The sequence below is a fragment of the Sapajus apella genome, unplaced genomic scaffold (genome assembly GCF_009761245.1).
Source record: "Sapajus apella isolate SASKATOON/1434 unplaced genomic scaffold, GSC_monkey_1.0 scaffold61, whole genome shotgun sequence".
Lineage (NCBI taxonomy): Eukaryota > Metazoa > Chordata > Mammalia > Primates > Cebidae > Sapajus > Sapajus apella.
In genome coordinates, this window is record NW_022437001.1 from 7,527,171 (window position 1) to 7,540,926 (window position 13,756).

Consider the following 13,756-nt stretch of genomic DNA (forward strand, 5'->3'; position numbering starts at 1 on the left):
ATGTAAGAGACCTTTGCAGCAGCCCATCTAATTACAGGCCTGGAGACCTAGGAGGGAAAAATGGTTTTGTGGGCCAGGTCCAGGGCCCTGCTGCTCTGCACACCTTCAGGACATGATGCCACATGTATACCATGGTATACTGCTCAGCCATTAAAAAGGAACAAAATAACAGCATTCACAGCAACCTGGATGGAGTTGGAGACCATTATTCTAAGTGAACTAACTTAGGAATGGAAAACCAATTGTGGTATGCTCTCACTTATAAGTGGGAGCTAAGCTATGAGGATGCAAAAGCATAAGAACAATACAGTGGACTTTGGGGACTTGTGGGGAAAGGTGGAGGCAGGGGTGAGGGGTAAAAGATTACACATGGGGTACAGTGTACACTGCTCAGGTAATGGGTGCCCCAAAATCTCAGAAATCACCGCTAAAGAACTTATCCATGTGACAAAAACCACCTGTTCCCCAAAAACTACTGAAATAAAATTGAAATGAGAGCCTTTTTCAAGTGCTGTTACATATCAAACTTATAATGGCCAGAGTTGACAGAGCATTTACCTGTCACAATGCTAAACACCTGAGAGGCATCATTCTCTTTCAGTCTCAAATCTCCGAACAAGGTAGATGCCACCATCCTCATCTGTGGATAGTATCAATGTTGACTGAATAGGGTTTGTGAGGAATAATAATAATTGTAATAATAATTGCTAACACTTACGTTTACTATTTGCCAGCCATTGTTTTGAGCACCTTACATATATGTTATTAACTCCTTTATTCTTCAGATCAATCCTATGAGATAGATACTATGTTATTTCCATTTTATAGATGAGGACACTTGAAACACCAACATTTTAAGTGACTTCTCAAGGTCACAGGGCAGCATGCTAATGTCTCTAAAGTACTTAATGAGGTATCTGGCATATATACGTGTTCAGTAAATGTAGCCAATATTCTTTTCACTGAGCATTCATAGTGTTGTACTTAAGTGACATATTTTAGGTAGACTCAATTAGTGGATTAGTCAGTTTTTAAAAGTTTTAATGACCACATGATTTCCACAAAAAATCCTTTATCAGTTTTGCTTTCAAAATTTCTTTTCACTAGGCCTTCATCCATTGGCAAGGTTTTTCATGTTGAAAGATTGGCTTTGGTTACATTTAGTACAAAATCTAAATAACAGTGGCTTAAGCAAGATGGGATTTTTACTTCATCTCTTGTAGAAAGAAGACCAGAAAAAGGAATTCCAGGAACAGTTCAGTAGGGTAGCTCAGGACCATATCTGGCACAAACCAGGGTTTGAATGTTTGTCACGTGAATTTTAAAAACTCTAAGTAATCGACTCAAAGGTGTTAGGTTAGATCAAGGTCTCTGTGATTCCCTTTGCCTCTCCCTCATTGTTGATTATAAAATGGCCACTGCAGCTCCAGTTATATCTTTATTCTGAACAGGAAAAACAAACAGACAAGAACAAGAGGGGTGGACCAAGCCTGAAGCCCATTTAAGGAAGATATCACCTATTGCCACCATGGGTGATAGGCTGTCATCACTGCTACAACATCTGCCTACACATCCTTGGTGAGAACTCTCATGTGGCTTCTCCTGTTTGCAAGGATGGCTAGGAAATATCATTTTTTATTTTTAATCTAAGCAAATTGTTTTTAATTTGCTTATGACAAATGACAAAGTGAGAAAGAAGGTAAAAGATGAATACAATGGTGTGCTCCAAATGACTTGTACTGGTTCTGAGAGCTGATGATGACATTTTCAGATTTTTTGCAGGTTTGTCATTAAACACATTGGTAGCCTGAAACTGTCTATGGTGGGAGTATTTACATTGCAAAAACAGTCAAACACCAAAAATTAAGGCCCTGCCCCCTTTTGAGGAGAGGCAGTTGTTAAACTTTTACCAGCACAATACTGAATATTGGTCAGGTAACTGGGAGTCCCTGCTACTGAGGCTTTTTTTTTGTCTTACTACATTCGCCGCTCATTTCTGACTTTACTGATTGAGACTTATTAACACATAGGTAAGTAATCTTTTGGAAAAACTTAGCGTTTTAATAATCCTTTTCTCTTTATTCTATTGAGTTTAATTCTTTCTGCAGAGAATGTATAAGTTGATTCTTGGTAGTAAGTTAGGGGTGCTATAAAATATTGTGAATTTCTGTTCTAGACATTTAAAAGGTTTTATTTTAAAATATTCTGATCTGGAAAGATTCAGCTATATTCAGAAATAGCTTCTTAATTTTATATTTGAAGCAACTGATATCAAGCTATTGCTAAGACCACTAACTTTTCTAAGGTATAATTTTACTGAGGTAGAAAAAAATACCTTACAATAATTTTTTCTTTCAAAATTTAATCCTGAAAAAAGAGTAAAGTGGAATGTTATCTCCTCCTGGTTATAAGGAAGAGTCAATGACTCTTCATCCTCAAGGAGGAAACTTCCTAAAATAGGTCTTTTCCCCTTTTCTTTAGAATGTAAACAGGTACTTAAAAGCACAGCATTGACAACACAAAAAATGCTTTCCTTTTGTCTTGAAAGGAAGCAATAAGAAGAAAGATTTTAGAAGCTGAGCTGGAAATTAAGAAGAAAGCCTCAAAAATTTGTGAGCATGAACCTACTTAAGGGGTTTTGCCTCCAAGACAGTATTTAGAATATAGAAAAAGAAGCACGGAAAACAAAGGTATATGTCAGTTAGAGTTGCAACATGTACCTTAAATGTTTCTTTGAAAAATCTTGCCTTGTATGACTTCCTTTAATGTTATCCAACTCTAGTAGTTATGATGAAGAATTTTTGAAAAGATAATCCAGAATCATCAGTCTGAAAGGCTTGGCTATGCAGGTGAATTATACATATTTGAACACTGTCTATTGAGGGTTTTCAGAAGATGGTCAATAAATGACACCTGCTTGCTCTCCTAAGTATGAAGCCAAATAAGGACCAAAATCAGGCCCAGCACAATGGCTTATGCCTGTAATTTTAGCACTTTGGGAGGCTAAGGTGGGAGGATCACTTCAGCCCAGGAGTTTAAGGCCACAGTGAGCCATGATTGCATCAGGGTACTCCAGCCTAGGTGGCAGACCCTGCCCCCCCACCAAAAAAAAGAAAACAAAAACAAAAATCAGAAGTCAGAGAGATAAAAATCTAAATATGATCTTTATTGTCTAAAAAGTGTTAGGGACTCTTCCCAAGTCCGTGAGGGTTGGGGTTTCAAAGGCAGGAGTTTCCCGGCTCTATGCAGAAGGTAAAGTTCTTTGGGTTTCCTGCCCATAGGCTAGGTGCTAGGTAGAGAAATCTAGGTGGGCTCCTCTGTCCAAAAATCCTGCTGAAAGCTCTGGGAGGAGGGGGGCCTTCTAAATCAAAAGTAGGCAATCCGGTATCAGAGTCAAAGATCAATCATTCCAGAGGAAGTTTGAAAGAACTCCTCTCATTGGACGAGAACATGAATGGGGAGGGGATAACTCAAGGGTTAAAATCCCACTGCTCTCTCCCTATACAGATGGATTCCTCCTCTGAATCCCCTCCCACGGCTGCGTGAGAGCTATGTCTGTCTCGCCTGCGCGAGCTCTCTCTCTCTCTCTGTCTAATAAATCGCTCTCTGCAAAACTCTTTGGGTAGACGATATTTATTCAAACGACGGCAAACTCACCTCCCCTCCGGGGCCCCTTTCCCCATTTTTCTGGGTAAGAAACTGGGAGCATCTTCCTAATGCTGCTGCTCTCCACTCCCTGGCCCCTTTACAAGTGGACTGGAAGATTTGGCCTTAGATCTGTGGACAAATTTGCTTGCTAATATTTTACCTCTAAATTAAAAAGTCTCAGATACTACCATAGTGGAACAGCCACAGGCTGCAATGTATTTGCAATAACTGTGCATCACAAAAGGTCACTGTCTCGCGAGAAAATGCCCTTCTTCTAGTTTCTAGAAAGAGTCTTCCACTGTGTATCAGTTTATACCCTAAGTTACCTGCTCTTTCAAAAGACGGATTAATATTGTGCTTTTCCATTTGAGAAAAGATGATCACGTTTTTCCCCAGCTAACCAAGGGAGGATCCATTTTGCCTAAATAAGACTCCCTGAAGTTGTTTTTGTTTGTTTGTTTGCTTTGAGGTCTCACTCTGTCTCCCAGGCTGGAGGGCAGTGGTGCAATCACAGCTCACTACAGGCTCGAACTTCTGAGCTCAAGCCATCCTCCCATCTCAGCCTCCATAGTAGTTCTAGGACTACAGGTATATGCCATCACACCTAGCTTTTTTTTTTTTTTTTTTAACGGAGATAGGATCTTCCTATGTTTCCCAGACTGGTCTTGAACTCCTGGCCTCAAGTGATCCTCCAGCCTTGGCTTCCCAGAGTGCTGGGTTCTGGGATTCAAATGTAGGTGAGCCACCGTGCCCACCCAAGTTTGTGTTTTGTTTTTAAGGTGCTTAACCTCAAATCTATTTCAAATGAATTATATAGTCCCCAAAAACCATGGCTAAGTTGGAATGCTTTGCGTAAAATCACAGGAGATAAAATAATAGTGAAAACATGGAAACGTTTTTACTATTAAAGTCCTGGTAACAGTGAAAGAACAACATTAACTCAGTTGGCTAATATTTAATGAGTACCTACTGCATGCTGGGCACAGTTCTAGGCACTGGATGACTGCAGTGAGCAAGAAGCTTTCACTTTAAGTTGGCAATGATATTTTAATTGGGGATACAAACAAACAATTTTAATTGGGGAGACAAACAATGAACACTAGAACACAAGATAAGATGTGAAATCTAAGATATGAGGCCAATAAAACAGGGCAAGGGGTGGACACCTTTATATTTTTCAACATACTCTCAATAACCTCAGGAGTCTTCTCTTTAAAAAATGAAGAATTGGCAGGGCACGGTGGCTCAAGCCTGTAATCTCAGCACTTTGGGAGGCCGAGGCGGGTGGATCACCAGGTCAAGAGATCGAGACCATCCTGGTCAACATGGTGAAACCCTGTCTCTACTAAAAATACAAAACATTAGGGCATGGTGGCGCGTGCCTGTAATCCCAGCTACTCAGGAGGCTGAGACAGGAGAATTGCCTGAACCCAGGAGGCGGAGGTTGCGGTGAGCCGAGATCGCGCCATTGCACTCCAGCCTGGGTAACAAGAGCGAAACTCCGTCTCAAAAAAAAAAAAAAAAAAAAAAAAGAAGAATTGCTAAATTTCTTCCTCACCAGCAACAACATTTCTTTTCCTGTAGTCTCAACTCTTTCTCTCCATTGGCCCCTTCCCCCAAACAATAAACATCCTAAAAATATACATATATGCACACAATAAATATACAAAACAGAGCCACAAAAATAAAACCCCTCTTGTTCCTAAATATTAATCTAGTTTTATCCATTTTTTTTTCTCTTCTCATTCACACTTCTGGAAAGAGTAGTTCATGCCCCCACTGTCTTCATTTTCATAAGTCACATTCATCCCATAAGCCACTAGAATCCAACCTCTATCTGCTCCATGCCATTGAAACTATTCTTGCTAAGGCAGGGCCACTTCATACTGCTGGGAAGGTTGTGTACATAACACTTTTTCCCTGGTTAAATTTTCATTGACCTTTGTATTGCCAAATCCAATCAATACATTTCTGTCTTTATTCTATTGCATGGCTCAGACTCATTAAACACTACTGGTCATTATTCCATTCTCAAAAACCTCGGCTTTGTCAAAGACTAGAAACAACGCAACTGTCCGTTCCTAGAGGTCTAGCTGAAGTAACACAATGGAATACTCTGAAGCTATAACAAAGTGTTAGGACTGTTTTCTATATGTTACAGAGAGTAATTGCTGGTATATATTAAGTGAAAAAAGTTGAGTAGAGAAAAATATGTGTTTATGTTATCATTTATTTTTAAAAGGTGAGGGATATGAATATATACATGTTTGCTCATAAAAAATCATGGAAGGATAAATAAAAAATGTTTTTAAATTACAGAGAAGGCAAAGGGAAAAAAGGCTGAGAAAACAGGATGGAACCTAGATTTCTCTGAATATACCATGTTTTGTGGATTCAACTTCAATCCATGGAAATATTTTACTTACTTATAAATTGAAAGTCAAGCCAGGCGCAGTGGCTCATGCTTGTATTCCCAGCACTCTGGGAGGCTGAGGCAGCTGGATCACCTGAGGTCAAGAGTTCGAGATCAGCCTGACCAACATGATGAAACCCCGTCTCCATCAAAAACACAAAACTTAGCCGGGCATGGTGGCAGGTGCCTGTAGTCCTTTGTGTAAATGCTTGAATCCAGGAGGTGAAAGTTGCAGTGAGCCAAGATCGTGCCATTGCACTCCAGCCTAGGTGACAAGAGCAAATCTCCGTCTCAAAATAAATAAATAAATAAATAAATTGTCATTTTGTAAAAGAATCAATAAAAGCTAAAATTTAAAAAAAACCCCACAAATCAACCTGTTAATTAAGCTTGTGATACAGAAAGGAATTATTTTGAATGACTTAAAAAATGCAACAATCTGTAAATCCTTGGTGGGATATAATTGAAGGACAAAAATAACTAAAAAAGAAAAGAACACTTTCAGTAGTCATATCATTATTAATAATATTTGGCATTTTACATTTTAAATTTAAAATGTAGCATAAAAATATACAATCATGCACCACATAGTGATGTTTTGGTCAAGAATGTACTGCCTATATGATGGTGGTTCCATATAAGATTATAATGGAGCTGAAAAATTCCTGTCACCTGTGATCTTGCCATCATAATGTCATAGCCCTATGCATTACTTCTGTTTGTGATAATGCTGGTGTTAACAAACTGGCTGTGCTTCCAGTTGCATAAAAGTATAGCACATACAATTATGTACAGTACATAATACTTGATAATGATAATAAATGACTATGTTACTGGTTTATGTGGTTACTATACTATATTTTTTATCATTATTTTAGAGTATAGTTCTTCTACTTATTAAAAAGCAAGTTAACTGTAAAGCAATCTCAGGCAGGTTCCTTCAGGTGGTATTCTAGAGGAAGGCATTGTTATTGTAGGAGATGACGGCTCCATGTATGTCATCTCAGAAGATTTTCCAGTGGGGCAAGATGTGATGGTGGGAAGCAGTGATATTGATGATCCTGATCCTGTGCAGGCCTAGGTTAATGTGAATGTTTGTGTCTTAGTTTTTAACAAAAAAGTTTTAAAAGCAAAAAAAAAAAAGAAAGAGAAAGAGAAAAAAACCCAACAATGAACACTAAAAAATTTAAAAATAGCAATAGTTTATGGAATAATAATACAAAGAAAGAAAATATTTTTGTAAAATTGTACAATGTGTTTGTATTTTAAGCTAAGTGATTACAAAATAATCCAAAAGTTAAAAAATTTAAAAGTTTATAAAATTAAAAAGTTACAGTAAGCTAAGGTTAATTTATTATCGAGATAACCTTTGGTATATAAATTTAGTGTAGCCTAAGTGTGCAATGTTTATAAAGTCTACAGTAACATATAGTACTGTCCTATGCCTTCACATTCACCCTCCTCTCACTCACTGACTCATAAAGAGCAATTTCCAGTCCTGCAAGCTCTATTCATGGCAAGTGCCCTATACAAGTGTACCGTTTAAAAATCTTACCTATTTTATTTTATTTTTCATCTGAATGAAGATGTCAATAAAGGACTTTTACTGCAAGTTTGTTGCATTCAAATTATACGACGTAAGAGGTAAAAAACTGTACCACACATAAAACCCCCAGCATCAAACAAACAAGCAAAACAAAACACCAGCATCACTCATTTCCTCTAAATTCACTGTACAAAAGCAAATTATGGAAATGATGCGAAAGGGAACCAACAATGGCATATTTTCTTCTTCCTTAAAGAAAGTCATATCAGTCATTAATATTTATTCCCCTGTAAAGTTTATTGTTCTAATTTCCTTATTTAAAGGGGAAGTTCTGTCCTTGAGGGACACCCAGAGTTATGCTATTACACTGCGGCATCAGCAGCATCCTGCGCACTGGGAGAAAAAGCCAAGCAGCTCGTACTCTGTACAAAGTTGTTGCTCCATACATAGTATAACAATAGAATCATTTCATCATTACCAGGGCTCCTGCAAGGGTCCCCACATGCCTTGTCCAGTGATGTCCTGAGGTCAGTAGAGTCACAGCTGAGCAGGGCACAGGTCCTTCTTAGTAGGAAGGCATGGCAGTGTGAGAGAAGTCCACTCAGGTCTGATTAAGCTATCAGTAAAGGCTAAGAGCATTCAGAAGTATAAGCTTCTTGAATGAGACCCCTCATTATCTGTGGTTCTCGCAATTCAAAGTCGCATGCTGTCATCTCTGAAGTTGTTCCTGAAAGTAAAGAGAGGGCAGATGATGGTTGGGCATGGTGACTCATGCCTGTAATCCCCGCACTTTGGGAGGCCAAGGTGAGCAGATCACTTGAGGTCAGGAGTTTGAGACCAGCCTGGCCAACACGGCAAAACCCCACCTCTACTAAAAATACAGAAATTAGCTAGGTGTGGTGACTTGTACCTGTATTCCCAGCTACTTGGGAGGCTGAGACTTGAGAATCACTTGAACCCAGGTGATGCATATAAGAAGAAAGACTCTTTCTTCTTATATGCATTGCCAACGGGAGAGATCATGCCTTCGGCAACTCTGTATCTTCCTGTTCCATTCATGTAGTCCTTGTCCAGCTCAAACAACCTGAGGTGCCTGTTGGTGACAGGATTGAAGGAGTCACAGCAAGGAGAACCACTTCAGTCTTAACTCTGAACTTTCCATGGTAAGAACTTGAAGTTGTTGATCTAAATGGAAAACTGTGATGCCTCCCTTATTGTTTTTACAAAGGAAATTCTTTGAATCTGAAGTGTTTTGTAAGGCAGACTATTGGAACCATTCTAATGAGTGTGTCTACAGTCTTCTCTAAGGTGGGCTAGAAAAATGGTTTTATATCCAAATTGTAACTTGCACCCTTACTGTCCACTGGCCTGAGTGCTCCTGGAGACAATCTGCATCCAGGATGCTAGCTGAGGGAAACACCTGAGCGGCACCCTTCCTATTGTATTTTTACTGGACCTTTTCTATGTGTAGATACACATACACTTACCATTGTGTTATAATTTCCAGTATTCAGTACAGTAAATTATACGCGTCAAGACACAGTTGACTTACTAGGTCATTCTCATTAGAATAATGGGGGAAATGTAGTATAGAGTTCCAGAAAATCTGTAACAATAGAATTTTCTGACAACATAACAAACATTTCAAATCAAATATAAAATGTCCCTCTTTCCCAGTAAGTAGACCTACCCTGGGCCTTTCAGTTACTCTTTGGGATAATCAGCTATTAGTTCATGCTCAGCCAGAAGAACCCTTGGACAAGATACATCTTACCATCTTCCTTTACCTGGAAGCCCACCCATTTCTTCTCACTTAGTCTAGATATCACAGGATTAGTTAGACCTCAAGCTTCCCAGATAGTGTTACTCCTAAAATTATAGAGAGAATAGCAGAAACCTTCTTTCCCCACATTCTCTATTGCTTCCTCAACATGCATTATTCAACCCACAAAAGGAGGAAAATATACAGTCTGGAATAAATCTTAAGGTGTCATCTCCTTTGTCTGTCTTCTTTAATGTACTAGAATATCTGGCATCAGGCCCAGAAAATTGAGATTTACTTCCACTTCTCAAAGATCTCTATTTCCTCTACAAAGGAATATTCATCAGTAAGGCAATGTTCTTGGCCAATTTAGCCTAAAGAGACTTAGACTGGAGCCCTCCATTACATAAACTTTCTTCCCCGTGTATTTGTATTAATGTATTCTTTCTTCTTGACAATCTTCTCCCAGAAAATTTGTCCCTCCCCAGTAGTGTTTCAGTGGATAGATATGAACTATCATCAGTCTTCAATCCTACTTTGTAGTATTTAGATATTCTGATGTCCCTTAGCTCACTAGATTCATTGATTTGTTCAATAAATATTTACTGAGCATCTACCAGGCCCTGGTACAGGTCAGTAAGCAACCCAAGACTCTTCCTTTCATGGAACTGACATCCTAGTGGCTCTTGTAAAGATTCCGTGAGATGGCTTCAAACAGACAGCATGCTAGTGTGTCCTAAAGAAAAAATAATCAGACTAGTACACTCAGGTTTCCTCTTTATGAAGCTCTTATTTCTATCCTCTGGTCCCATTTTTCTCTTAGGTAGGCTGTACGCTCTGCTTCTTTTATTCTCAAAAACAGTGCACTGAACTGCAGGTGTTATGGGAATACATTTAAGAAATGTTAGGAAAGACCACAGGGGAAATGACTCACTTGGTAGAAATTCACATCAATAGTATATCTGGAGTGATCCACTTTGCTAGTTTGGAATACAAACATAATTGCCTCATGTTTATTTGTTCAATTTATTGCTTGATCCCACCTGCCCTTGGTGACAGGAAGTCCACCTATTTCCTCCCCCAGCCACCCTGCTTGGGTAAGAACACTAGGAACTTACTCAGTTCAAAGGAGATTAGTCCTGCAAAAAAGCCAGGAAGAGAGAGAAAGCTGGGAAGTATGAACAATCCACTAATGCCTTTGCTTGGTCTTGGCCACATAAGGTTAAAGATGGGTCCCGCACATTCTGAGAGCAGGACATTTGTTTGTGGCTGCTGTGATGCTCTTATTGATTCAACTCTTTTCTTCGCATCACCTGGCAGTGTCCCTCTGGAGCCCTGAGACCACATCTATTTTAGATCACATTCACACACTCATCTGTTTTTCCCTGCAATGCTTAGCACTGAGCCAGGTGGGCCAAGGCTGGAAAAGAACCCAATCCCAGCCTCCTGACATGCTGGAACACATAGGTCTTCTTCATAAATCCTAGTTTGGTCTGTCTTAGCATCTTTTCCTGCCACTGGACTAACTCGGCACACCCCAATAATGAATCTCCCTGTTGCATGCAAAGGGGAAAGGCAGATGTGGATGTGGTTAAGCAACAAACATGCTCATTTTGGACACGTACACCTACACACAAACTCTCAGGCAAAAACTGTTTGCCTTACATTTTCTCAACTTGGAGGGTCCTTTAAATGATTTTCCTACAGTGAAGCAATATCCTTCAAGGGACTGTTCTTGGCTGACAGTAAAAGCGGAAGTTCATTGCAACACTAACTTTTCATAGAGAAAGATCTGCTTCTAGCACTATGGATATTGAGTGAGACCAAGTCATCATTATTTAGGGCTCAATGATTCATGAGGGGAAGGATACAATGTTTGCTTCTCTCCCATTACCTGGTACTTTTATTGAACATTAGCATTTTAATAACTGAGGGAAATATGAAAAATAATATGTTAGCTTGTCATTTGTGGTGGTTTTTAGAAATAGACAAATGGAAGTCAATGTTGATGGTGACATAAGACTTTCTGGGCCACCTATTTGAAGACTCCTTTCTCCAAACACCTCATCGCTCGGCTATTTTCAAAGACACTACATGAATTGCAGGATTAAATCAGAAACCTTTAGCCAGGCATTCAAAGTCTTCTGCAATCTAGGACTTACCTACCTGTCCATCTTAATTTATCATTATCTTTCTAACTAAATTCTCAGCTTTGGCGGTATTCGTTTACTCACTAGTTCATGAACTTACCATGCATGTTTTTAAAGATAAACTTTAATTTGGAATAATTTTTAGATGTACAGAAAAATTATAGGTTGGTACAGAGAATTCCTATATGTGTGCTTATCCAGTTTTCTCTAATGTTAACATCTTACATTATCATGATACATTTGTCAAAGTTAAGAAAACAATATCAGTATATTACTTTTTTTTTTTTTAAAAAAGACATTCAGCATCACGATCAGACTAGTACATTTAGCAATCAACAGCATGGGTGCAAAAAAAAAAAAAAAAGAAAAAGAAAAAAAAATCTACATTAAAGCCCTTTGTTGGAATGCTTTACACTTTCCACAGAACAGAAACTAAAATAACCTGTTATACAATTAGTCACAAATACAGTCCTCGAGTTTTTTGCCCATACACATGAGTATTTGTCTAAATCATGTCTTCTTTGTAGCAGCTAGGCCCTGCCACCACTGTGCTTGGCTGAGTTCACAAATCTGTTGTAACCTGTAGCTTCCCTGTCACTTCTCTGGCTCTCCTCTCCTGCTAAGCTTTGTTTCCTAATTAAAATCTTCTGCCACTGCCACAGCTACTGCTGCTACTGGAACCGCCATAGCCACCTTGGTTTCGTGGTTTGGCAAAGTATTGGCCGCCACCACCATAGGGGCCAGAGCTTCTGCCTCCAAAGTTTCCTCCCTTCATTGGTCCAAAATTTGAAGACTGATTGTTGTAACTGCCAAAATCATTGTAGCTTCCACCACCTCCAAAATTGCTTCCATCATTACCAAATCCATTATAGCCATCCCCACTGCCACCATATCCACCACCACCACAGCTGCCACCAAAGCCACCATGACCACTGAAGTTTCCTCCGCGACCAAAGTTGTCATTCCTACCAATACCACCTCCACGACCACGACCAAAGTTTCCAGAACCACTTCGACCTCTTTGGCTGGATGAAGCACTAGCCATCTCTTGCTTTGACAAGGCTTTCCTAACTTCACAGTTGTGGCCATTCACAGTATGGTATTTCTGAATGACAATCTTATCCACAGAGTCATGGTCATCAAAGGTTACAAAGGCAAAGCCCCTTTTCTTGTCACTGCCTCTGTCAGTCATGATTTCAATCACTTCAATTTTTCCATACTGTTCAAAATAATCTCTTAGGTGATGTTCTTCAGTGTCTTCTTTAATGCCACCAAGGAATATTTTTTTCACAGTTAAGTGGGCACCTGGTCTTTGAGAATCTTCTCTTGAGACAGCTCTCTTTGGTTCCACAACTCTTCCATCCACTTTGTGTGGCCTTGCATTCATGGCTGCATCCACTTCCTCCACAGTTGCATACGTGATGAACCCAAAGCCCCTGGAGCTCTTGGTGTTTGCATCTCTCATTACCACACAGTCTGTGAGCGTTCTCCATTGCTCAAAATGGCTCCTCAGGCTCTCATCGGTTGTTTCAAAGCTCAACCCTCCAATGAAGAGCTTCCTCAGCTGTTCCGGCTCTTTAGGAGACTCTGACTTAGACATGATCGCAGGGAGAAGAGAGACTTTAACAATGCTTCTTTGGCGGCGTCCACAGGCAAAAAGGAGCAAACTGACAAACGTACCTAGTATATTACTTTTGACTCAACACCAGTTTTCATACTACCGTCCTTTTGCTGTTTCAGGATCCCGTCCAGCATAACAAATTATACTTAGACCACACATCTTTTTTGTTTCCAGTCTCTGCTCGTCATATTTTTTCCCCTAGGATGCCCTTTTCTCTATTGACCTATTCTCCAAGGTCCATTCATGTCTTATCTCTGCAATGCTTTTCCTAATTGCTCCTGTTCTCTGCGATTTCTCTAATCTTCAGTTGCAGAACCACTTGTGTCTGGATCACATATTTGGAATATGGCATACACTGACCTGCATTATTATATATTTTTTTATATTTTGTTTGCCAATTAGCTTTTGTTTTGTTTTGTTTTTTGTTTTGAGACAGAGTCTTGCTCTGTCACCCAGAATTGGGTGCAGTGGCATGATCTCAGCTCACTGCAACCTCTGCCTCCCGGGTTCAAACGATTCTCCTGCCTCAGCCTCCCGAGTAGCTGGGACTATAGGCACCCGCCACCCCACCCAGCTAATTTTTGTATTTTTAGTAGAGATGGGGTTTCACCATGTT

General features: G+C 39.6%; 1 protein-coding gene across 1 annotated transcript; it reads right to left on the reverse strand.

The window, feature by feature from the left end:
* Positions 1-12,156: 12,156 nt before the first annotated feature.
* On the reverse strand, positions 12,157-13,174 carry LOC116529073 (heterogeneous nuclear ribonucleoprotein A1-like). The gene has a single exon (XM_032246559.1). It carries the CDS (start codon positions 13,117-13,119, stop codon positions 12,157-12,159), a length of 963 nt encoding a protein of 320 aa, XP_032102450.1. The 5' UTR covers positions 13,120-13,174.
* Positions 13,175-13,756: the final 582 nt, after the last annotated feature.